Source organism: Antennarius striatus, chromosome 7 (genome assembly GCF_040054535.1).
Source record: "Antennarius striatus isolate MH-2024 chromosome 7, ASM4005453v1, whole genome shotgun sequence".
Classification (NCBI taxonomy): Eukaryota; Metazoa; Chordata; class Actinopteri; order Lophiiformes; family Antennariidae; genus Antennarius; species Antennarius striatus.
In genome coordinates, this window is record NC_090782.1 from 6,018,012 (window position 1) to 6,044,432 (window position 26,421).

Here is a 26,421-nt window from a genome sequence, read left to right on the forward strand (position 1 = left end):
AGTTTGTCTTTCACATCAGTCCTAAGGATGAGCTAGTATTTACTTTCAACTAAATCTTAAAGCAACATTTTTAAATGCAAAAAATATTTGTAGAGAAGGCAATGACAGTATTTCTGCTGATCTTCTCTTTTAATGTAGAGATGAAAACATCCAAGTATGACCACTGCAACACATCTCATCTGTTAAATTTGTCCCAAAAAAAAATGTGTAAAAAAAAAAAAGATTTAGGATACCTTTACTTCAACATTCAAATACCAAATGTAAGTAAATGAAATTGTTACTGTTGTGACTGTTTTCATTAGGTATGTCCAGTACTTACAACCACATAAAGTAGTACAAGCATTTACCGTCCCTTCACTGATTAGATCCAACTAGCAGCAAGCTCTAGGAGAATTACCACAACCTCCAATATTAAATTATATTGTATTCTTTGCAAAGCATTCTCAAAGCACTCTTCAGCACATACTACAATGATATCCTATAAAAGCTCCTTCATGGTGCACCTCCAATGAGCAACTTAAAAAGGGGATGGCGCCTTGTTCAAGGGGGCCTTGGCAGTGCTCGGGAGGTGAACTGACATCTGCCACCGTCAGTTCACACTCCCGGGTCTTGAACCACTGAACCACCAGTCCCCAGTCCAAGACTTAGTGGACTGAGCTACCGCTGCCCCTGATCAGTAATATATTCATGTTTTATTATATCATTCATTGTTTAGCACTCTGAGATTCTCAAGGATAATATGTGATTTACAAATCAATATATCATTATTATTATTGTTGTTGTTGTTGTTGTTGTTGTTGTTGTTGTTGATTCAAATTCATTTAAAAAAAAACTTAATTAGTCCCAAAGACGCAATTGAAGGCACATAAAGCAGGATTGGTGCCCAAAAAAAAGTAGACTGTAAAAAGCAAAAAAACCCAAAAAAGACTAAATAAACAGAAAGCCAGCACTGACACTGAAATGAACAGATATGTACAATATAAAAAGTTATGTGCAATGGTGTAATAAAAAATATATTAAGGCCCTTCATATTGTAGCAGCATTATGTGTGTTAGAATGAAGGGTGTAAAAGTGCAAACATACAGTGTAAACATAAACAATAACATATTTAATAATATTATATAAATACACTGTTTATGTTTAATAGCTCAAAACCTAGTTCAAAACCTAGTTAATTTAGAAAGTTAGTTAGTTAGTTAGTTAGTTAGTTAGTTAGTTAGTTAGTTAGTTAGTTAGTTAGTTAGTTAGTTAGTTAGTTAGTTAGTTAGTTAGTTAGTTAGTTAGTTCGTTCGTTCAAAAACAAGTTAGTTTAAAACTTCAAACCCTAATGAGTTAGTTTAAAACCTTGGTAGTTTAAAAACCTAGTTACTTTGTTCAAAACCTAGTTATTTTGTTAGTTATTTCAAAATCTAGTTAACTAAAACCTAGTTAGTTAGTTCAAAAACTAGTTAGTTTAAAACCTAGTTAGTTTAAAAAACCTAGTCAGTTTAGCACCTAGTTTGTTCAAAACCTAGTTATTTTGTTAGTTATTTCAAAACCAAGTTAGTTTAAAACATAGTAAGTTAGTTAGTTGGTTATTTAGCAATAATAATAACAATAATTATTATTTAACATAAACAGTGTAACATAAACAATATAAACATAAACAATAAACATAAATAACAGATAATAACAAATATGTATTATTACTATGTTTGACTATAATGTTAAAATAGTAATTGGACATTGCCTTAAATATATGAAACATTACATGTTGTCACTACCGTAATGATCATGTCACAAGCGAAATGTTACAAATTGTTACGGTTGTAACAATTTTTAACGATTAACATACTAACATGTAAATGTTTAGAAACAGATATTCGGACAGTTGTGCACACAACAAAACATAATACAGTGATACCTTTACTTATGAATGTCTCTACTTACAAAATTTTCTACTTACGAAATTTCTCAGCAGGAAAATATTACTTCTACTTACGAAAGAAATTTCGACTTATGTAATGTAAAAACACAGTATCGGCTAAAACTCGAATAAAAACAGTATCGGCTGATACTCGAATCTCCCACAGGTTCCTGAACGCAACATTCTCATAGCTGCTCTGCCATTGGCTATTACCTATTACGTATCTTCCTGGCATCCCATTGGCTAAGAGGGATGGCACACCACCTCTGTGTGGAGCTTGAACGGTGCTTATGGAGTGTCTCAGCATTCGACACTCGACCCGTGAGGTGTTCTGATACTTTTGTGCAAATATTGTGCAAACTTTTTGAGTACGTATTCGCTATGGACCCCAAGTAAGTGACGGAGAAAAGAGGAAAAGAAAAGACGAAGAAAAGTTTTTTTTGTCCGTATAAACAAAGCAAGAGATAATAGAAGAGCATGCGAAAGGGATGCGTTTGGTTGATCTCGCTAAAGAATATGCCCAAAAAACTACAATTGCCACGTTATTAAAACAAAGGGAAATTTAAGGAGTTTAAGGCATTGCGTGGGTGGTGGGAGAAGTTCAAAAGGAGGACTGGAATTCACTCTGTTGTTTGGCATCGTGAGATAGGAGCGCATGAACCAAAGAGGGCAAAAAACAATGGGGACAGCTGTTAAAAGGTACATGACCGTCATTATTATTTTTTACTCTATGTTTTTTACGTTATGCACAACTCTCATTTATTGTGTAATAATCTAATTGTAACATGTATTTGTTACATGTTTTGATGCATTTTTATGCTTCACAAAACATTTATGTCGGAATTTTGTGGGCTTGGAACAGATTAGGGCATTTGCATGGAAAACATGTCTCTACTTACGTAATTTTCTACTTGCGTAATTTCTTCCGGAACCAATTAATTTCGTAAGTAGGGGTACCACTGTATTTTGATTTGTGTCCTTAAATGTGTATTTTGTTTACAGTAATTACTATCTAGTTACAGTATTGTGTTTAACTAGATCACAACAAAATATTTGTAAATATTGAAAGTCTGAATTCTTAATTGTTTTGTTAAGTAGTTTGTTAATTGTGGGACAGCAACGAGTGCTGCACGAATTCGGTAGAATGACCCATATAACTAAATGTTATGTTATGTTGGCACGGTGGTATAGTGGTTAGCACTGTCGCCTCACAGCCAGAAGGTCGTGGGTTAAAATCTGGGGACCTTTCTGTGTGGAGTTTGTATGTTCTCCCCGTGTCTGTGTGGGTTCTCTCCGAGTTCTCCGGCTTCCTCCCACCTCCAAAAACATGCACCATAGGTGAATTGGTCAGCCTAAATTGCCCGTAGGTGTGAATGTGAGCGTGAATGTGGCCAGGGCTCACTTCCAAAAGAGATCTGTAATCTCAATGGGACTCACCTGGATAAATAAAGGTTAAATAAATAAAATATAACTAAATGTTCCATAAATTAAAACAACATATTTTCAATTAAGTTTTATTTTCACACACACATGTTCAATGTTTTGTGGAACAAATGATGTGAAATAATATTAACATAAAGCCAAAGCAGATAAAAAGTGAGGACAATAAAAGAAAAAAATGCTATTAGTCTATCAATGTTCCAATGAGCTCCTTGTTTCATTACAGATGAAAAAACAAGGCCTGAGGACAACAGTGAGATATGCAGAGATATATATCTGATGATGAGCAGGCCTCAATGTACACTCTAACAAGAACACATTTTTTCCGCTGTCTTTTGTTGTGTTTTTTTTCTCTATTTTGTTTTTTTTACAAAAGGTCCAATGGATAGAATGGTATGCCTCAACTGAACTGGCTGGTGCAGCAACAGGTAATAGTGCTGTATTCGTCCTAGGACTGGTTTAATTGTAATACCAATCTCCTCAAGACAGTGCCTTAGCGTCACAGCCCTGGATATCCTGCTGTCAGACACTATATTAAATTTAGGGAGTGAACCATGAGGAACTACAGTTTATACTTTCATTGGTTTCTTGAGACTAAAATGGTGCCTCAAAAAATGCAGTGATATTTTGTATCCGGATTTGGGCACTACTGTCCATCACTTCTAGGTCCCTCTCTTGGTCACTGCGTTTCTGTCTATCATTATATATGTCACTCTCTCTTCTTTTCTCTTTATCTTTTGCAGTTGGTGCATCCTGTGTATTGGTGGCCACTGTGTAAATACTGTATGTCGGTTCCAATTTCATGCGATCCTTTTAACATGTTAATTATGTTGAGCCCTGCAAAGGCTAAGGACAGACAGCAGAGGTGGACGCACTGGCAGCAGTACAACTGCTGAGGTCGGCTCTTTGTTGTTCTATCTTGTTTTATGTCTTCTTTTCCAAGCACTCGTCTCTTTGTTCTCTCTATATTCTCTTGCTGTAAGTCCTTTCTTTCTTTTTAGACGTACTGAGCAGTATTTGTACCAGAAGCTTCTGTGGTGGGGAAGAGTTTGGAGATACTGTAAAAGCATAGGGAGCCAAGAGGTCCTTGGCAAGCCTACGGCAAGAAAAAGGTCAACGGGCCTGCTAAGGAGGGCTGTTATCATCTTAGTAACATGTTATCGGAGAGCCTGCAGTTGTGTTTATTTACAGTTATTTCTCCCTCTGGGTGCACACTCCAATGCCTGAGGCTGATTGCTCTGTAATGAGTTCAGGAAAACAGGGAGCCAATGCAAAAAAAGAAGAGAAACAATGGAGGCAAGAAATCACTGGCTGATGAACATTAGGTCAGCAGGGGAAAAAAATCAAAGAACAGTGAATGTGTCATTGCAAAAGCCAGAGAACCAGACAAAAAACAAGTGTATTCTTATAAACAAGACAGTTTCCTTAACTGTGTCTACATCGTATCATTCAAATCAACCAATCAGCCCAATTTGGATGGCAGCTTCTCGAATTAGGAACAGTACAGTTAATTCAGTTTTGCACTGAATGGCAACTTGACCTGAAGTTTGGCAGCATTTGTTTAAGGAAGAAGCACTGTCTGGATTTGAAATTCTTGATTTCCATCTTTAATAAATAGTTAGACAGAGACTTTATTGGTCCTGTAGGAAATTTTATTTTTTTAAGATACCATGATGGACTCACTCTTGGAAAGTACTTTACAATTGGTGTGTTTTCTGTATTGGTTAGCTTGGCCATTCCAGAAATGTCTGTGGTAATGAGACTGGTTTATATTTAACAGACTTACAGTCTGACTCTGTGAAGAATTCATCATAGAGTTGGATGGGTCAGGAAAGACGGTAAATCCTACTGTATTTTTTACAGTTAAAAAATCTCATCATGATACATGTTTTCAATCTGGGGAATTACTTTAAGTGCTGATACTTTCAGGGGAAAAAAAGAAGACGCAGGACTGAGTGGCATTTCAAAAGCCTGGCAAAAGATCAAGGAGTTTTTCAGTATTTATTTTGCCGAGCACTGGACTGCATTAAACCATGCTGCAATTGAGAGAAGTAAAGATAAGGGATAATAAATACTCTCCATATGACACAGTCATTAAGTAATACAAATTCTGTGTTGTCCTTGAATATGGCATAAAACCAAATCCATCCTATGACAAGCTAATCCCTTTTTATACTATCGGATACGGAAGATTAAAAAACAAAATTTGGTAATGAAATTTATTCCTAATTAATTGAAGAACAAATACACAAGGAACCTTTTGAAATTCAGCTTTTTTCCAAAACAGGAGTTTACAGGTAATGTCATGTTAATGATGAAGAGATTATGAGTACAGTGATTTCACTTAGAAGGGGAGAAAAACAAAACAATTGCAATTTGACATCTGTGGACTTAACTGTGGTTAATCAAAGAACAGAATGGAGCAATGTGTTCAGGAACTGAGACATAGGTTATTAACAGATTTACAATCAATGGAGTCAACTTGTTAAGGTCATATTAGGGGGACATATCACTGAAGCAAAACATGGCTGTCAGAGACTGCAACATCCCGCGACACCCCTATATTCAAATTTTTACCCTGACCTACACATTTTTGGGCCTCTGGCTTTCTCAAAATGTCGCTTTTTGTTTTGTGATTATATCTCATCAGGTTTCAGAGATGTGTACCTAAAAAGGCATGAAAGCTAAAATTTGACTTTGACCTCGTTTTTCAAGGTAAAGGTTGTGATGTAATTTTCATCCCCTTGCCTCCCTGAATATAACGCCTTTTGTTTCGTCTTCTTATCGTATACTGCTCCTGAGATATATGCAAAAAATTACAAAAGTTAACCTTTAACCTTGACCTAGTTTTCTCAAGGTCATGGTCATCATCTCATTTTCATCCCTTTTGCCGCTGGAGTAATGTGTATTTTCTTTCAGCTTTCTATCTGCAACGATTGTGAAGATATTTGGTGGACGGACACACAAACACTGACAATTACAATACATCACCGCTTCGTGGGATGTAACAAAGTTTAGTTGTTTACTTATACCAACAATTTAACTCTCAAAGGCTCTGTTCCTGCTTATACGAGGTAAAAAAAAATATGCAGGAGTCCTGATGTCATTGTCTGAATTTTCCCCGCACCACTTATGAAAATCCCAGTACTTCTCCACCTGCCCCTTCTTATACTCAGCCTTTTACCATTTTACCAGCTACTCCCTCCTCCATCAAGCCAACTCCACTCACCTGTTGCCACAGATGCCTCTGGTCCCCAAACAAACCTTGATTAATGTTGCTCTCCACCATGTTATATGTTTGACTTTTCAGTGTTTCATGATTACTTCCCCGGGATTGACATGGTCTGAATCATATTACAGTACTTGTCTTGTCCTCTTGGATCTTGCTTCAGTCTTCTATCCCCAACTACTAGCTTGCCTTTCCTTACCTGGAGTCTGCCTCTTCCTGTTCTGTGTTATTCCGACTCCTGTGTGTGTCAGTAAAGACCATTACAGGCCCTCCTGCTAGAGAGTGCTGCTTTTGGGTCCAAGAACCACTCCAGTTATTGGACAATCTGGCCAAGAATGGATCAAGAACACTCCCCACTATCACAGGATTGCTTCAGGAGGAGCAGACTCTCTTCTACCACAAAGCCATGATCTCTTCTTACATCCATTATGGCTGTGCCATTGATCTGCAGCCATGATGCCTCCAATGGGCCATCTGAACACCTTGTCCACACCCAAGCAGTTTTCGTCGCAGGGAGACGCCCCCCGGATAGAAAAAAGTTTTGGTTACAGCGTCAACACGACGACGCAGACCCGGTGTTTTCAAAAACTTCACATTGGCCAGAGTTTTCGTTCCGGATAGCTACGTTATCGTGTGGACGAAAGGTATAACCTCAACAAAAAGCCTCGCTGCACGATGCCCAACACCATATCGTTCACGTGATTCCTTCTGGCAGATGTGCCATGATTGGTTGGGCGCTTGATTGGTTGGGGGTTTGATTGACAGGTAGGGGGTGGAGTTAAAGCGTGACAGTGTGAGGTTTCCAAGTGAGCTTATTCAAATATATAGGTGGGGAGATATTCGCAAGGAAAACAAGGAGCAGTTCAATACATTGTTAACATAATATCGGAACCCTTCATTTCCTTAGTAATGTTGAATAAAAGCCAGAAAGCATTTTTCATTATACTAAGACGTTAAACTTGAGTTAATCATGGACCATGCGGCCAGGAAACATAAACCACCTCTCTCACTTGGGTAAATTTAGTGATTTCCCCGTTATTTATTTTTTTTATTATTATGGCTCAAAACAATTGTTTTAGGACCTTGATTTTTTACCACCAAATTCTGATCAGTGCATCCATGTCCAAGTGGACGGCTTCAATCAGCCGATCTGAAAATATTAGTTTAAAGCATTCCTGGCATATCACATTCACACAAATGGAATGAACATGCATGAGGTCCCACTTAATCTTTCAGTCCACGTGGGTGTATTTGTTGAATCTGACAAAACACAATTGAAACATTCCCAAGAATGGGACAAACAAAAACATAAGCTCGAAGCCATTGTTATAGCTACGCAGACACATAAAAAAAGAAATGCCTGGCAACTGCCAAAAAGATGCTCTAGTAGTCTCCCTAAATGCTAGAGTACATTCCACAATGTTCATTAATAAGAACTGTTTAAAATATCTAATGAAAGAATCCAGATAACAGCATTTGCCCCAAGCATTTGTGAATTTTAATACTGTTTACTTTGAGTCATAGACATAAGATACCAGCCAGGATTCAGGCAAAAATGTATTCAACATTCTGCCACTGACAGTTTTTCACCCTTCATAATCATATTTTGTACATGAATTTGTGTTATCAGACAAACCTTGGCACATCAATGAAGCTCATCTCCCTGAGAGTTTTTCTAAATAAATCAGCAAAATAAATACAGGCAGCTTGAAAAACACAAACTAGGAAAGCATTACAAATCCTTGCCGTTTTCCCAACCCATAGAATCTTGTCTGGGATGAAAAATGAAACGTGTGTTTGAAACAGTGTTTATGGCATCAGGAATTGCTTGGAAATGAATTATGAGATGAATCACTGGAGCCTTGTGTGTAAGCACCGGTTGTGAAGTCTAACCAATGTCAACTTATGACACACTTCTTTCAGAAGCGCAGTAATTTTTGTCTTTTTCTTTCTGTCTGTCTGTCCGTCTGTCTGTCTGTCTGTCCATGTGTCTGACCCACAGCCTGTCTGTCTGTATTTATTTTTATTTAAGAATAATAAGGAAAATTCAAACTTCTCAGTCGTGCCAAACTGGGCTATTAAATAATTTACATATAATCCGTCAACAGGAGAAAGAAAATAACATCTCTTTTAAGAAATTAAATACATATTCACAAAACAAAATTTGCAGGTATAGAAAAGTAAGCACATAACATGTAGTATGTCTTTGCATTTTTGCATCATACTGTCGGTCATAATTGGGTGGATTTTAGCCATGATGTCATCTTGAATCATGCTAGAGACAGGCCTGAACCATCAAATAGTGACATTCCAAAGTACATTTCATTTCTATCTAAAATTTAAAATCAGCAAACTGTTTGTGTTACATTACATCAGTATGGATAGACTTAGGTGATATTTTAAGAAGATGAGTTGCTGCTTGGTCTCAAATGTATTGCTCATGGAAAAGCAATTACCGATCAGCTCACAGACACAAGGGTTGATGGGACTGCTGGCGCCTTCAGCCAGTGTGTCCACTCACTGATTTCCCTTCCCACATTCCATGGAAAAACAGTATAACCACCCAGTTATGTGATGTGACAGATAAATGTCTGTAGTAATTGTGGTTCTCAGGTTGACAATAGATAGTAATCATTCTACTAACATGTAATACAGAAGAAATAAACAAGAAACAAGTATATTAATTGGCTAAATGCTGGATGAACATTCACAACTGACATTCAGCTTGAACACTAGCAGCAAAAGATAAGATAAAAACTCAATTCTACATGTCGCTTTTTAACACATCCAATAGATACAGAATAACTTTGCATTTACGTTGAGCTCTGGCAGGACCACAGTAATTTATAAATGCCTTTAGTCTGGGATTTATGGGAGTTTATTTATGATTTCCAAAGGGTATTGTTAACAGTTACAGAGTAAAAGAGACATGTTTTCGATATACCTTGTTTATCACTAATGTCCCAAGGAATAGGCACCATATCAAAACCAAATAAAACATAAGCTCATGTACTTGTCGGGTTTCAGGCAAAGTCCAATACTGTATTCATTTTCTTTTAGTTTGTTCACAAACCACTGGCTGAAACAAATAAAGTGAATAATATAAATGATTTTGGAGCAGTTTTGTGTAAAAACATCTTCCTACTGCAACTGATCCATGCACAAACATTTTAGACTAGTTCTTCTAACATATTAATCAATGAAAACAACTGAAAAATTATTGTATATTAGTTCAGGTATATTGAAAAGATGTACCCCATGTGTAGTCTGCTTAAGGGCCACATACTGTAGAAGAGTGGGTGAAGCCATTATCACTCTGCTTAACTTACTTTTGAAACACCTCCAGGAAAACTAGTCTCATTCCTGATTTTTCAAAAGGTTTTAATACAGATCAACCCCATATTTATAATCAGTAGAAACACACTTTTATCAGGCTAGAAATCGTTCAAGTGTTTGTGATTTTTGGGAGCATGTGCAAAAATGAATGAATGTGTAAGCCATGGTAGTCAATCATACACATGCTACTTGAAAAATGGAGTTAATATGCAAACTTTGTAGTCCCTTTAAAGACACTACACATAAGTTTTTGTTGTTAACATCATTCCTGTTTGGAAACTCCCCTCAGGGTCAAGTCAGTATAACATATACAAATTCAAATAGCCTGATACGGCACAAAAAGAGAATAAAAATGAAAAATACGCCTGAAGAAAACCAGAGATAGCGATGACGATAATAAAAAACACAATAATAATAAAGAGTAATCTCTTATGGATACAAATGGCCAATAAATAGTATAAATCAAAAGCAATGGTCTTGCCAACCGTCTCTGGACAACTTAAATTTATCACCATACTCTACTCTTGACTTAAAAGAAAGAGAGAGAGAAGAGAAAACTGCTAAAAGGGAAGCTGGAGAGGCCATTTAGTGATTTGAGCAGTGAAGCCTCTCTGCTGCCAAGGACATGTAAGAGAGACAGAGAGACTAGGAGTGCCTCTCAATACATCAGATGTCAGGAGTGCTCCCTCCCACTCAGACGAATGGAAAGCCTATAAGAGTCACAGCAATCTAAAACTGGTGAGCTACACAACAATAGCATAAAAGTTGAAAATCAAACAATAAAATGGCTACATTTGTGACCGCACAATACTGTGTGACAGCTTAATTCATGACGTTCAACAAAAAAAATGTTGAGTAAATTTATTTTGATTATTAAACTGCTAGTCCTTCAGAGTTGTTTCATCAGAAATGGAGGCGAGACACGGCAACAAGCAGCACACTGCAGTAAGCTCAGGCCTCTCCAAGCCACTCATACTGAGCATGTAGCTTGATTGTAAAAATGTTTCCCTCTTCTATAATCAATGAAAACTCAACTATCCCGATTTACAGGGTACTCCAGAGTATAAATATCTTCTGACAAGCTTGTGTTTTTCCCAAACCCACTTCAGAACATCAGCCAGCAGCCAACTAGTGTTCATATTATTCCTTTTCTTTTTTTGCTTACCCATTGTCTCTATCTGACTCTGCTTTAACTATAACATTAATCAGCCATTCTATGGAGGGGCTGTGAAACAAAAACATGATGATTTCTAGGAAAAGATGAGGCTTTTCAGATTAAATAAACTGTTTAGTGTTGAGAGAAAACAAAATGGAAACAGTAATGAGACCTACATCATCAATCAACAGTGAAAATATTTTCTTTAATGTTTATTGTTGTTACTTATCTCTTAGCAGCAATTTTCTCTATTTTTTGTCTTTTTCTGTATCTCCACAATGAAGAAAACATTTCTTCAATTATCATTGCTGATGAGTAATTTAAATTCTGCAGAGCAAAACCATTCAGTGCATGAGAGATTCCATAAGTTCCATAATGTTATAGGTAAAACCCTTAATTTATGCTGCCATCAAGAATAAACTCAGACATTACCCTACTTTATACTTATCGCAGATGATCATCTGGCCAGTGGTGCACATTTACTCTGAGCTCATAATATATCTGCTACTGTGCTGCTGTGGTGTTAGTCAAACTACCAATAATGAATAACTTCTCAGCTTCAGATTGTATTTTCTTAAATAGAAAGATGGTGCTAAAATATAACTGAGGGGAAATTATATTGAATGAATACACCAACTGGAGAAAGACATTATGAAATGACTGAAATTGTGCAAAACATCAATTTAAGTGTAAGAGAAAATCAAAATATTCTTTCAAAAGCAATGTTCATGAGTATTTTACATCAGACATTCATATGGTGTGAACACCTATGCCTCAAACAGCATCTGCTGTTTGGATGCAATGTGGCAGACACATCAGGATCAGGATCTTTTCTCCAGTCTGCCATAGAAGCTGGATTGTACCAGGGGAATGTATTGCAATGCCAGATGAGTCTGTGAGGTGAGCTTATCAATGGACACCATTAAACACTTGTCACCCTTGGGGAATTTCTTTGACCATGCAAGTCATTGTCAACAGCCAGCGGTCTGCCTAATCGATGAGTGCTTAATTACATCTCGTGCACTGTAAAAGAACATGCCCATACAGCCTTGTAGAAACAGATGGGACTTAAACCAACATACAAGCATGCATTCCCCCAAAAAATTGGACTTAATTAAAAAATGGAGCATGTGGTGAATCACATGTGACAAGACAAGATAGGAATGTTATTTGTATCTGAACAATATTTTGCTTATCATTTTTATTACTGAAACAATACACAACAATAGGTCAAGGCTTAATCTCTAGATAATTCATTCATTCATTCATCGTCAACCACTTCATCCGCTGAAGTGGGTCCCAGGTGGCTGGAGCCTATCCCATCTGACTGAGGGCATGAGGCAGGGGAAACTCCGGGCGAGACGCCAGTGCACCACAGATCTTTAGATTAGTTAAGTCTTATTGTTTTCCATGACTTTGTATTGTGATACAAAGTATAAACGGGTGGTCTTGACTTGCAAAACTACGTGCAAATGAGGGTTGATGAAAACTTGCTGTTTCTCTTCAGACTGTCATCAGTAAGTACTGCTTCAGAGGTAATGTACATAAAACTACATAGTTGGGGTCATCACTGTTCAGTTTGTCATCTTGAAGCAGAAATGAGATGTGGCTATTAATGGAAAACATCTGAGAATACATCTGTGTCAGTGGACCAGTTGGCTGAGACACCTACTATATGTAAAACTGTAGGCTATCGCTGACTTGATCAGTATGAGACTAACAGCAAGCCTCATCTACATGTAAATTAGTTTTTAGACCTTCCACAAACAAATTACATAACCAGTGTCTATTTTAATAAACCAATTAGATTTAATTCTGTGGTATACTAAGACAACAAAATAAAATCTCTGCTTCATGAACATGTAACCTGTATTGGATGCAATAACTGTCATCTAAAGGAGGAGAAAAAGATACATAAAACTTCCTGACATATAGGAATAAATTTCTAATTATATTGAATGGTTATGTTTCATGCCACTCAGTCTGGTTTGAGAGTTGTGAAAGACAAAGGTTGACATGAAAATACCATTATTCAGAAAGTACAGGAATAAATACTAAAGGTTTATACTGAATGCATTGAGCAGTACTGAGCTCTTGGGTTTGAATAATAGTTTGAATAACTACACTACAATTACACACTGATTTGAAATACAGATGAAGCGTTTTTGATAGTGTGCTGCACTGTTTGATACTTTGTTTGTGCTGATCACCAAATACAATTATCAATACACATCCAGCAATGTGAAAGAATTATGGATCATAAATTAACATAAAGGCTCGCTTTAAAATTTTCAAACAATGAAGCAGTAATAATAAATGAAACAGAAACAGAGCACTAATTTGATATTAGCTAGCAAACATCATTTGCCCCCATTCTAACTTTAGTAATACTTTTTTTTTTTACTGGAAAGAGATTAATATCAGATCCATGAATCATTCAGGAGACTCATCCGGAGCCAGAGACACTGGCATGTTAGCTGATCTCACTGTAAGAGCTCAGTGCCCATAAATCAATGTCTGAGTTCCTCTGGTCATGTTATATGGAATAAAAGGCAAATCAAATAATAGCAGTCACACTGACATCACAGCAGAATTTTGCTAATTTTGGTCTTTATACATAGTTACATATACATACTCGCCCTCAGAAGATACATGTCTACAGAATAAAAGACTGGATTATGTTCTCTGCTATCTTTCTATATTGCTATAAAGCTTTTCCTCCGGTGTATGAATTTGCAACCAAAGGCAAATACTGTATATGACAACAAAACTTACATGTGGTTGGTTGACCCTAACTCTAAGACTGGTTCTTAACTTGGGTTCGATCGAACCCTAGGGGTTCAGTAAGTCGGTCTCTGGGGTTCGGCGGAGACGGGGGTTAAGATAAAACACTCGACACGATGTGTCGGTTGTTTTTGCCAAACATACACGAAACACTGTGTAGGTTTGACACATTATGTCAATTCGTGATGACACAACCCCCTTAGCCATCACTTGCTGCAGGTGATCACGCTACATCGATGAGCCTACCTGTGCTACAGGGGATTTTGCGCACTCAGTAGTCGATTTATGCCTGTCATGATGGTACGTCATCTGATTTGCTGAACTATGTTGAGCAAAAAAAGAAAGTGGTCAGACGAATATGTGCAATTTGACTTAACATGTACTGTATAACGGAACGTGATGGGAGTCAGCGTTCTGCATGATCTGCAATGTCAAGTTGAGCAACTCTAGTCTCTTGTAATACTGTGTCACTGGCAAAAATAAAGGAACACTTCCTTAAGCTGCATGGAAACAACAGAAACATACTTTGCTGTGAATATGACAAAACAGTAGCACTTGTCAAGGTGAAGCCACGTATATCTGAACTAGTCTCTCAATAACAACAGCAGAAGTCACACTGATTTGCAAGTAGGTCATTTCATGTGAGTTCATGCACTGTCTTGGTTTTGTTCTTTGAAAAAGGTGACATTAATGCACAATTCATTAACCAGTAAAGTATATACTTATGTCTTTTTTTCTTTTTTTTTACCAAAGAAGGGTCCAGCGAGTGAGCATATGAAACCAGCAGGGTTCGGCACCTCCAACAAGGTTAAGAACCACTGATCTAAGAGTATCATAAACACAAAATAAAATACATTAACATTGGAGAACATTCACGATTGATACCAAGGCCAGGCATCAAAAAGTACACAATGAGAAGTCAACTCTCATCTCAGACTTTGGGAAATAAAATAAGATTGTCTATGGGAATACGAAATCTGAGTGTTATCTGAACCTAATCTCCACACAGAGATTCAATCCCAGGAGACCCACTGACTACTTGACACTGCCAGCTTGTGTGCTTGGAGATGCACCTTCATGTGGATCTCACTGTATGACCTTGCCTGCTTTGAGAAAGAACTTTAATTTTGTTATGTGATTCGGCTGCCAGAAAAAGTGACAAAGGTCATTAACAAACAAGCATGAATTACTCAGGATATGCTCCCCTAAGTCATTCATTAAAGAGAGAGTTTGAAAGAAGTTACCGTTTGTCAATTCTCTGAGATAAATTTTCAAAATTAAACAAAATAAAGGAATAAAATACTTAAAATTCACAGTATGAATTGGTTTATGATAGAAATGATGTTAAATCTGTAAAAAAAAAAAAAAAAAAGCACACAGTATTTTATTTCAAAATGCATAAAATGGGTGTATACTCATTTACTATCATTAAGAAAATTCTCATCACTGCACCCAGTACATCCCAGGCACAGACACATATACATGGGTGTAAAAAGCATGGACTGCATGGGTAGAATACTGTAAGTGGCACCTGGGGCTCCTCCAACACAAGATTATTACAGAACAGGCACCATTTTCTGAATCCTAGTACTTTTAAACAGGTGTTTGATGCATTTGTTATACTGGCATTATTTTAATTCATTTTCCCAGGGGGAAAAAAAAATTAAAACTACTCACTTGGCAGGAGAGCCCATGCTTGATTATATCAAACAGCTAAAAGTACATTAACTGATTAAATGACTAATAGCGTCATCTTTGATATTAGGTGTTTATAGATTATTTAAAGTCATTTATTCTAACATGGTTTTTGTAACATGTCTTTTAATGTTAATAAAGCAATAAATTTCATCAATGTCCCATCTATCCTGAATTAAGCTACATTCATTTTCTTCAAACCCTTCCCCAAAATAAATAATCACTGAGGCATATGTCTCAAACCTAGACTATTCTGCCTGTAGTTTTGCATTCACAACATTTCTAGCATGATGTACCCCACGTAATTATTTTAGAAAACATTTCTGGACAAAAGGCATCATAATAACAAAATTTTACTGCTGACAACCAATGGTTTGTACTTTATAAGTGGCATAAGTATGTGAAATCAAATTCCTCAAGCTGAATGACATCAAACATCATTGTGGCACAGGACCTCAACACATAGTCTACTGCTATTTGGCAAAAACTACATATTTACTAAGCTAAACATTCATCAAAAATTCAAAAGAATGTAACAACTAATCAAGAGTGAATTACACTATTACTGTCAAATGTCCAGTTGTAAGAAGCACGGTAATATGGCATTGGGTAACACATTAAATAACTAATAACTAATAATAAACAACTTTGCCATTTGTCAACTTAATACTGCCTTGCTTTCTATTTTATCCATTTCTTTCTCTGCTTTCCATGTTGCTATCTTCATCTGCCTTGTTTTTTCTGTCTTTAAAACTAGTTTCTATTATTGATAACTAGCAAATATGAGTACCACACTAGTATGTATGTATGCACAGGCTGTTTAAATCCAAAACAAAGCAGTGGTATGGAATTTCCCTGATTTGAGGGAACAAGACAACACCTGACTCAGGCTCATAAATATCCACTGATAAGACATTCATAGAGTATGGTTAATTAAACCCTGTCTGAACTTTCAACTTTTCAACACAAATAATGGAATAGACAAATTGTTTGAGCTGTTAGTCTTGACTCTGCAGAAAATTCCGCAAATGTTCTTTCAATAATTCACCTCTAATAGTCCTTAATTTCACGGTACTTTATTTGAATTCCTTCCACTCAAAATAGGCATTGAATCAAGCTGAATCAAGAGATATGAACAGCATTACAAGAGGTAAAAACCATTCATTCCTTCATTCATTCATCTTCCAAACCGCTCTATCCACCGTAGCAGGTCACGGGATGCTGGAGCCTATCCCAGCTAGTCTTAGGGCGTGAGACAGGGCAAACTCTGGGGGCGGCGCCAGCGTGCCGCGGAGCAGAGGTAAAAATGTTAAAGGACTTTGCAGTCCTAATACCAAAACAAATTTTGAGATCTTCAATATTTTTGTTTATTTTAATGATGATTCTACTCACCACTTTCAAAGCAAGCATCAAAAACTAGATGTCCTTTTCGTGGAGCTCCTGCATAACCTGGTGGGCTCACCATCAGTTTGTTCACATTCCCCACCAAAGCATCCTCTCCTCCAGGTTCACTGCCTGAAAGTGTCACATGAAGGAATAAGGTGTGCTTCATTTGATTCAAATGTGTGTAACAACAGATTGCATAACTTTGTTATAACATAATGTTAATGGATGTAAGAGATAATCATACAGATTATCCTTAACCAAGAAATGTTCCATAATAAAAATAAAATTGTAAGCTGGTCACAATCGATTTTATGTAAATGTCAAGATTGAAAATATGTGTATTATCAAATGTGATACACACACACACACACACACACACACACACACACAAAATATATACACAGATACGTACATTCACATAAACACGTGTGTGTGTGTGTGTGTGTGTGTGTGTGTGTGTGTGTGCGTGTGTGTGTGTGCGTGTAAATAAATAGTTGAAACGAAAACGGTTAAAACGAAAACTGAACATTGATTCTTTTATCCACTAAATGTTTGCATTTTAAAGAATCAAATACAAATGTTGGAATGAAAACACAGTAAATTTTGGATAATAGAAAATATCAAATTGGGCGGGAGGACACATGTTTGATATAATCTTATAACTATACACGCTCAAAATGTCAAAATTGTTGCATCAGAGAAATAGATATCCTTAATCATCACAAACGATCACAGGTTTAAATTTTTGTTTATAGAACATTCATATTCGCTTGTAATCATGTATTTATTGCCGTAGTTGTGCGCTCAGCCTTTAGCGTGTCTCATGCTTTAATATGGGAGAGCAGCGGACGTGTGTGTTTCAGACACCGACGCGCAGCTAATTAGCTCCGCAGCAGTCCACCTAGGGAGCTGCCTCTGTCCGGTGTACCCGCTAAGGTAACAGAGCTAGGCAGCAGATACAGTCAATACTTCAAGGCGTAGTGATGACCGTGTTACCATGCCAACAATAATGAATAATAATACTGTTAAGTAGCATTGCCTGTGTACAGTTATATGTATTGGCTAACGACTGTAGCAGTGAAGCTAGCTCATGACAAGCTGGTGACTTGACTGTTGTTTACATCCCCTTATCCGCTAGCCAGAACACCCAGCGTTAGCGTCAACAACACGTACAGCCAGCCAGAAACACACAGCCATTATGTGGCTCACAACAGAACATCGTCCGCTTCCTTTCGTTTGTATAGAAATGATGGGGAAGCCAGGTAAGACGTATATTTACACACCAGTCTCGTCGTCCCGCACGGTGTTCTCCTCCATCTTCCTTTCCATTCTGGTACCGGGGGAGCCGACGCTGTCTCTGTGTTACCACGGCAACGGAGCCGAAAGGAGCGCGAGAGACGTTCTCATCGCCATCTATTGCAGCGCCGCTGCATCCTGTCAGGACGTCACTGTGGAGCAGAAAGGTGAGCTGAGCTGAGTTCAGCTGTTACATCATACGCCCAAGAATAACTACAGACACTCGTGGTTAATAGCAAATTACTTCATTCTCTTTATTGGATATTAGCTTTATTTACAACAATGTACTAATAAGCAGCAATCAGAAATAATTTGATTATATTTGGACCCCATTTTAACAAAGAGTGACTTTTAGTGACTACTTCATTCTGAAACGGTTTCTCTATTTTGATAAGGATCTCATGTTCCTTAAAGAGCTACCCTTTACTGCTATGACCTGCTGCAAATGTGAGACATAACCAGATTTGGGCAAGGTCTCTGAATTTTAGCCAAGGGGAATCTAGAATTTTTGTAACTTTATATACGGCATGGGATGGTTTAGCTTAAAACATGTATTGACTATTATTACAGCATAGAGAAGAGCTTAGAAATGAAAAGGCTTATCCACCCATGTTATGAAATCTTTGATATCTTAAATTTAAACAAGATCTAGAAGAAAAAAAAGATCTCATAATAGAGCAATTGTGCAGTTTTTATGACTGGAAATGAAAAAGTTAATTTGTATCCAATATCTTTGCCTTTCTAAACTCTAATAAAATTAAGGAAAGTCAGGAAAAAATTCAGAATTCAGACTCTATACCCAGAATTGGTGCATTATCATTAGTGACATGGTAGCATCAAGCCAGGAATCAATTCAGCATAATTTTTCAAGGCTTGACTGAAACATTATGTCACATCATGAGCTACACTCTGAAAGCTGTATCTGAGAACCAATGACCATCATAAACTGAGTTGTTGGCCAAAAACATTGGCTAAAGTAATCAAATATCTGCTATTACTACCTACTGTTTATTTTATGACAGCATCAAGTAAATAATTTTTCACTTAAATGTGGGGTGTCACAGTAGCTCACCAAGTGCCTGCAGGGGAAGGAAAAACCATGCCAAGAATCAGACTTATGCCATGTTCATGTTGCAATTACCAAATCTACGTTATTAATAAAATTCTTCAAATTCCATGTAAGTCATACACATGGGAGTCTCTCCCATTATAAGCTTCCCTCCCACATGAAGTAAATGCTGTGCCACTTTAATTATGAGACAGTATGTGCCTCTATCAAAGGAAAAAGCAAAGACAGGTAAGTGGCACTTCGGATGCCAGTGTCCAGTGCAATATCTGTTTTGCAAATGTGATGGATCGTATTCAATAGCTTGCTTGATGTTTAAAGTTCCAAAAAGACAGATTTTGGGGTTAATTGTAATAAAATATGATTTTTTTTTTACATTTACCTATTTGCTTATTTCAAGCAACTAATAATAATTTACCATTTAAGCTAATAAAAACAAAGGAGGTTTGAAAAAGTTTGCTTCCAGCTGATTTCATATTTATGACTTCTTCCCTAACCTTAGACCGAGGAGCAGAAATAATCATATAAATACCAGTTGTACTTATTAAATTGTGTTCTTTTGACATACACAAAACTAGAATCAAGTCCAATTACACTGCATAGAATCAGCTATGAGTATATTGTTTGTGCTTCAGGTTTATTGCCTCAGTACCAGCATTTTAAATTATCTTTCATAAAAAAAAAAAGCCAATCATTGCTTGCTGCAGTCAGAGATTCTGAATTATCCTGCAGATTGATTAAAGCTTTAGGTTTTCTAGACAATTGGAGCATAGATGTCATCAAGGCCAATCAAGCCTGGTCCTATTTCTTTCCCATTACAAAGGCTGCACCTGATTAAGTACATCAAATGAGCAGTCGCACAACTCCTGGAGCAAGAGGCATACAGGCTGCTGCTAATTTTCAGGTTATAAACTGTGTGTAACAGGACCAAATGAATAGGACCAGGGAGAGGGCAATGATTTTTCTCTCTGTGTGTGATATGTATTTGATGACAACCATCAACAGGTCGCTGAGCAGATAGGTCGGACTGATTATTTCTCAGATTATAGGAACAGAATACAGATCTGCAGTGCAATATTTTGTTAAAATTGAAAATTGAATAGCTGTCCTCCACGCTATGTCATTCCTTTGGCACTATGCCAATTAAAGAGCTCTACGGTGGTGCAATCATTCATTTTCAAGGGGGGAGATTGAAATTGAATCATAGGGCATGAGAAGAATGAATTAGATACACTACATGTGTACCATGTTTCTCAGCTCTTAACAGATGGGGAAACTGTATAGGAGTAGAGTAGTTGAAATTTCATTTTTGATACTGTGTGTAATAATTTCTATTGATTGAGACCCACACTTAGCTTTAAAAACTGCAAAAAGAGTTTTCCTCATATGGCAGACAAAAGTTTAGAGACATCATCTCATTCTTCAGTTTTTCTGTATTTTGGCTATATTCTGGGACTTTAGACTCTGTATAAACTAAACTATGATCTAATATGTATTATATGACGTAAAGTGGGCTCTCCATGTCACATATTGTACCTGGAAGCAAAATGTTAGGCTAAAACTCCTGAACATTATCACTCAAAAGACTGTAATGCTTTAATGTAAGAATAGAAAGGGATTTATTACATTATAAGTAGTCGATGTTTTTTGTTCTTTATTGTTTTCTGTTTCTTTTGAAGCCCCACATATAAAGTATTTTCCTATGTTAACGCGTTCTGTATTAAAATATGTTTAAAAAAGAAGAAGAGAGATAACTACAATTATGAGAGTAACCTCCGTTCTCTGCTTCCATTCTCTACATACATGATGCTTTTTATCATGATGTTTGCGAAGTGGAGGAATGATTTAATGAACACATCCATCACTGGAAAACAGAGTAACATGAAAGAGAAGTGTAGTCCACACCACGGTCTCCAAGATTTTAATTATCTCTCAGGAGAGTATATTTTTACATTCTTATCAAAACATTGTTGACCTTTTAGGATTTCTGAACATATTAATGTGCTTCACAGGTAAATATCCCTGTCATTGTTTCATACAGGATCTATGATTATATTAAGAAATTGTGACTATTTTAAACATGAGTAGCTTGTGATTTAAGGACATAACATACCTTTACAGTCCCATGCAGAACATACCAGGAATCCTCCCGGGGAAACAGTAGCTTTTGCATAGCAAATGTGTGTTGTTTTGTCTCAGAAAGATATTTTTTCTTCTAAACTACAAAATGATCAAATAAGTCAGTGTTTCTAGCTCAGTACCATAACTGAAAGAAAAAGAAAAGAATCAAGTTTTTATAGCCTGAAGCGGTGTGTGTGTGTGTGTGTGTGTGCGTGCGTGCGTGCGTGCGTGCGTGTGTGTGTGCGTGTGCTCAAAAGGAGGTAATATACTGTAGTTGGGTTTTTATTTGTATTCCAGTGAGAACAGAGAAAAGCCTTTTCATTCTGGCCAGCTCAAGACTTCCCTATACAAAGTCCATCATCAATAAAGTCATGCAAAATCAAACATAAATGGCTGCAAGTTGGCATTTGTTTGGTTGTGAGACAATATTGGGGGGGGGGGGCTGCACACACGGATGCAGGGAACAGCTGGTAGTGCACAAAGAATCACTATGGTGACAGCAATCAGGAGGCTCAAGGGAATGAGGCTTGGTCAGAGAGGACAGGATGAGAAGCAGCCCTCACTTTGGATGATTCAACTGCCAACCCCCTACCCCAAGCCCTGCCGAATCAGCCGTCCCCAGAGACCATGAGCTTTACAGAACAGGGAGGTGGTTAGCAGGCCTTTTCTGAGGGGAAAATGTAATTGAAGCTAAGACATTAACACTACCATAACACAGCAATGACATTGATGGTACTTTCACATATCCTGTTAATGCAGAAAATGTAAAGAGAAAATGTGTTACTTTAAAATGTGAACAATTTATGCCACATCAAAAGGAGTCCGACCACACGTTTGTTTTTCTTAAACTGTTTACACTTCCTCCGCTTCATACTTTGTTTTCTCTCGTCCATTAATTGTCGCTCTCATCTCTGATTATCTGTCACTCCTCGCTGTCTCCTTTTCTTTCTCCCTCTCTGCGATGCTGGACAGCGTCCACTAGAACAGATGGTTCAGTGTCAATAGGCTGCCATTAACTTGCCGCTCTCCCCATGCTGATCCTAGACAGCAAAAAACACATTCAAAGCACTAGGAATAAATCGTTTGCCATGCCCATGGAACCTCAAGTAAGACATCACTACGATTAACATAAGTGACAATAATGGAAGTATAAATCAATATTAAATAATTTCTTCAATATACAATTTTTTTGCTTCAATATTGCTAAAGAACAATGTGAGTTATACTCTGAGGTATCTACAGTGGTGTTGACTAGAACCAAGCATGTGGTGAATCATATTCTTGGCACAGTCCTCTCAAATTGTGTTTTCTCTTGGCTTATTTGTTCCTTAGTCGGGATCTCCTGCCATGCCTTTGACTATCTGCTTCGTCATCTGTGTACCACACCCTGCCGAGGAAAAGGACATCCACCTGACCTTGATGCTCACATCAGCCCAACCCTCACTTTTTCCTCTATTGCTAAGAGGTACTGTTCATTTTCACTCTCTTAATGGTGTGCAGCTCTTATTACAGTCCATTATTTACACGTAGCTGCTACATAAATACCCCAAGGAAGTAAGTCTGTGGTACTTCTTTTCCACACTTGATTTTGCAACCTTTTTTTTTATGAGAGCTGTAATTTCAATAACATAACCAAACAATGTTAACCATCACATCCCAGAAATGATCCATTTTATTCATGACTGGATGTTTAATCCTAAAGGGGAGTGAGAGTTTTAGTTGGTGCAAACATTCCTTCACCATATATTGCTGTGTATTATAGACAAACACAAAAACTGGGAGGAGAGAGGAAAATGTGAAAGATAGGAGTGGCATGGAAGGGATGAAGGGAAGTAGGCAGCGATGGTGTCGCTGTTGCTAGAACTGCCTTCCCACCTTGTGGTAGCACAGCGAACTGTAGCTGCATCAATGCGTGAGCAATAAGGGAGAGAGAAAATGATGCAGAAAGAGATGGAGTGAGAGAGGTAGAGCTGGAGAGGGAGGGAGGGAGTGAAGGAGCAAGGCAGAGGGAGTGATACAGAGAGAGAGAGAGAGAGAGAGAGAGAGAGAGAGAGAGAGAGAGAGAGCAAAAGGGAGGGGAGTTTAAACTAAGTGTTATGTTGTGGGACAGGCTAATCTGGTAGCGAGCAGTGTGAAGATCGGAGCGTATTGTGTGAGCCAGTGTGCTGGGGACAGATAAGGGAGCCAGCCACCCTGCCAGCCCGACCTACCGACCCACCGCCTGCTTGACTGCCTGTTTTAATGTGCTGACTCTGGGGAGATTTAAAAAAAGAAAAACAGCATATTGACTTCTTAGTTGTGTGCGGAGACCCTGGGCACCATCGCCACCACTACAGCTACAGCCAGCAGAGGTGCATCAACAAGACACAACAGAGCCCTGAAAAATCCAAACTCCAAAATCAGAAAATAGAGGAGGATTTTTTTTTTTATCCCTCTTTTTTTTTTCCATTAATTTCATTTTTTCTTACTTTCTTTCTGTTTTTGTGTGTGTGTTCCTGGGACTGTCTCCCATCTGTAGACAAGAACAAGAGGGGCAAAGAACTGAAGACAACCTGAAAATAGAAGGACAGAAAGAAAAAAAAAAGCTCCGAATCTTAACATGTTCGAAATAAGCCGAACACTCAACGCCGCTTTGTTAAGCAATGAGGTAAAGAGATTTGGATTTGCTTCTTTCTCCACATCTCGCCTGTGTATGTCTGCTGCCAACCATTCTGTCATGTGTGTTACTGTATGTCTGTGCATGTGCGTGTCTGCACGCCTCTGTATGCTCATAGCCAGAAGACAGAGGGGGTGATTGATAACAGCAGCTATTATATTTCCCTTGTATGATAGGTGGTACTGAGCCAAGAGGACTGCTACGCTTCTCACAGTCAACCTGGGTTGTAATAATAAATATAGAGCTTGTACTGAGACCTTATATCCACCTATTGTAACAGAATCAAGGTGGCTATCGAACTCATCCAGCATAGGCTTGCCTGTGAAATTGCCCACCTGGGGCTAAAACTGTGTGCGTGTGTGTGTGTGTGTGTGTGTGTGTGTGTGTGTGTGTGTGTGTGTGTGTGTGTGTGTGTGTGTGTGTGTGTGTGTGTGTGTGTGTGTGTGTTCACACATGCGTCTCTGTGAGAGGAAAGTATTCCGTTATCCCCTTCTCCCTACTCTTTATTCATGTGTACCCTTCCCACCCTCACCACACTCCCTCCTCTGTCCGTTGCAATCCTCACTCACAATCCTCGTCTTCCCTACCTGCTGTTACCTGTTCTCCTTCCTTTCACTCACGTCCTTTTTCTCTCTTTTTTCCCCATCTTTCTCCTCCCCTCTGCTCCTGTGCCTGTCTATGAGTGTGCGTGTTTTGCGAGCAGCATCTCAAGATGATGGCGAGGTACGGGCAGTTCTTGGGACTAGCAGCCAGTGGTGTGGGCTCCGTCCCTGAGTCGCGCTCACCGCTATTTCCCAGGGATCTCCCGTCATTGCCAGCCCAGATGGGCTACAGGTCACGCCTGGTAAGAGGCTAGACAGACCAGCACATCTCCATGTCTGTGATAAGCATAGGCAATTAAAGCAGGAAAAGAAGGAAAAAAGAAGGGAGTGGTAGTTAGAGTGTGTGTGTGTGTGCGTGTGCGTGTGTGCGTGTGTGTGTGTGTGTGTGTGTTTGCATATGTGCGTGAGTCGAGAAAGAGCAAAAAGGCAGACAGAGAGCAAATCAATTCTAGGATTCTGCTTGTATCCCCGATGGATAGTATTAGTAAATATTTACATTGTTATGTTTGTTCAATTACGGACGCCTACTCTGTCTTTAGCCTCTGCCAGTCAGACTGTTATCAAGGGAATCTGAGATGTTTGTGTTTTTGCCGGCATGTGTGATCGCGTGTTTGTGTGGGAAATATATTTTGTGTTTGTAAATTGCAAGTTATGCTTGTTTATTTGTTTGTTTGTTTTTGTAGTTTTGTATTTCTGTAGTTTTCTTTGACCATGAATTAATATTTATGGCAGTTTATTAAATAGGCAATAGTAGTTCACCTACAATTCATTATTCTGAACTTTGTATAACATCCCTGAAAAGAAAGATTATTTTTCAGCAGCCTTAGAAGATGTATTGCACACTCATATAAGATGACAGATTTCAAATGATATTAGATCATAACTATCTAATTCAATTCCAATAAGCATCTGACAAGTCATGTTAATATAGCAAGCAGGGACAGACTGACTGTTTCGCATTGAAGAATTTTCTCTGCAATTTACACAGAAAAGACTATTACAAGGGGAAGTGAGTGATAGGGAAAAGGGGCATGAGAAAACCCTGAACGTTTAGGCAAAAGCGTTGTAAGAAAATCCCTGACTTGCCGCATTAAAGCGACATGAAACTGTGGGTGTCTAATTCGCTGTGGGCTCTTCATCGGTTCGGCTCCTCTTCAAACTGGCTCAGATCCACACCCTAGAGCCTCCCGGAAGCCTTCATAACCCACTGTCATGATGCTGACTGTTCCCAGGGGTTTCCGTCAACTGTATGCAAATTTACAGCAGGGATGAGCTATGAAATACGTCTGTTAGGAGGTGGGCTTCAAAAATATTTTTCAGTTTTTGCTTTTGAATTTTTACAAGACTTCACAGATATGTCTCTGGTGTTTTTATACAGTAAACAAAATGATTGTGCTTTCCACTGCCCATTAGACTCAGTGTTATCTCCTGTTTGCAAAAAGCTGCTGGACCGGAAACTATTTATTGAAACAAGGGGAACTAATTAACTGAATTTTCATGTCATGCAATTGATATGATAACTTTATTTGCTAATATCTATTGGCATCTCACTTGATTAAAAAAAAGATTTGGAGGAATTGCCTGACTAACCAGATTCACAGATGACAAGTCGCAAATTTAATTTCATACAGAACAAGGGAAGAAATTCAGGTACAAAAAATGTATTTATAATATAATTATTACTAAGCAACTATGTGGTCCTCAAGTGAAATATTTAATAAATGTTTTGGTTGCAATTTATTTTGTGA

At 37.9% G+C, this 26,421-nt stretch overlaps 2 protein-coding genes across 3 annotated transcripts in view; one reads left to right on the plus strand and one right to left on the minus strand.

Moving 5' to 3' along the window:
* Positions 1-18,330, minus strand: part of agbl4 (AGBL carboxypeptidase 4) — a 285,402-nt gene extending 267,072 nt beyond the window's left edge. The window contains exons 1-2 of the mRNA XM_068318744.1: positions 18,216-18,330; positions 16,939-17,061 (exon numbers count right to left, since the gene is read on the minus strand). Of these exons, the coding sequence (XP_068174845.1) occupies positions 16,939-17,061; positions 18,216-18,261 (169 nt within the window). The 5' untranslated portion in view covers positions 18,262-18,330. The remainder of the gene's footprint in view (positions 1-16,938; positions 17,062-18,215) is intronic.
* elavl4 (ELAV like neuron-specific RNA binding protein 4) overlaps positions 18,266-26,421 on the plus strand; it is a 75,883-nt gene continuing 67,727 nt past the window's right edge. For both annotated transcript variants that reach the window (XM_068318749.1, XM_068318750.1), the window contains exons 1-3: positions 18,266-18,395; positions 22,748-22,880; positions 23,934-24,062. In XM_068318749.1, the coding sequence (XP_068174850.1) occupies positions 24,015-24,062 (48 nt within the window). In that variant the 5' untranslated portion in view covers positions 18,266-18,395; positions 22,748-22,880; positions 23,934-24,014. The remainder of the gene's footprint in view (positions 18,396-22,747; positions 22,881-23,933; positions 24,063-26,421) is intronic.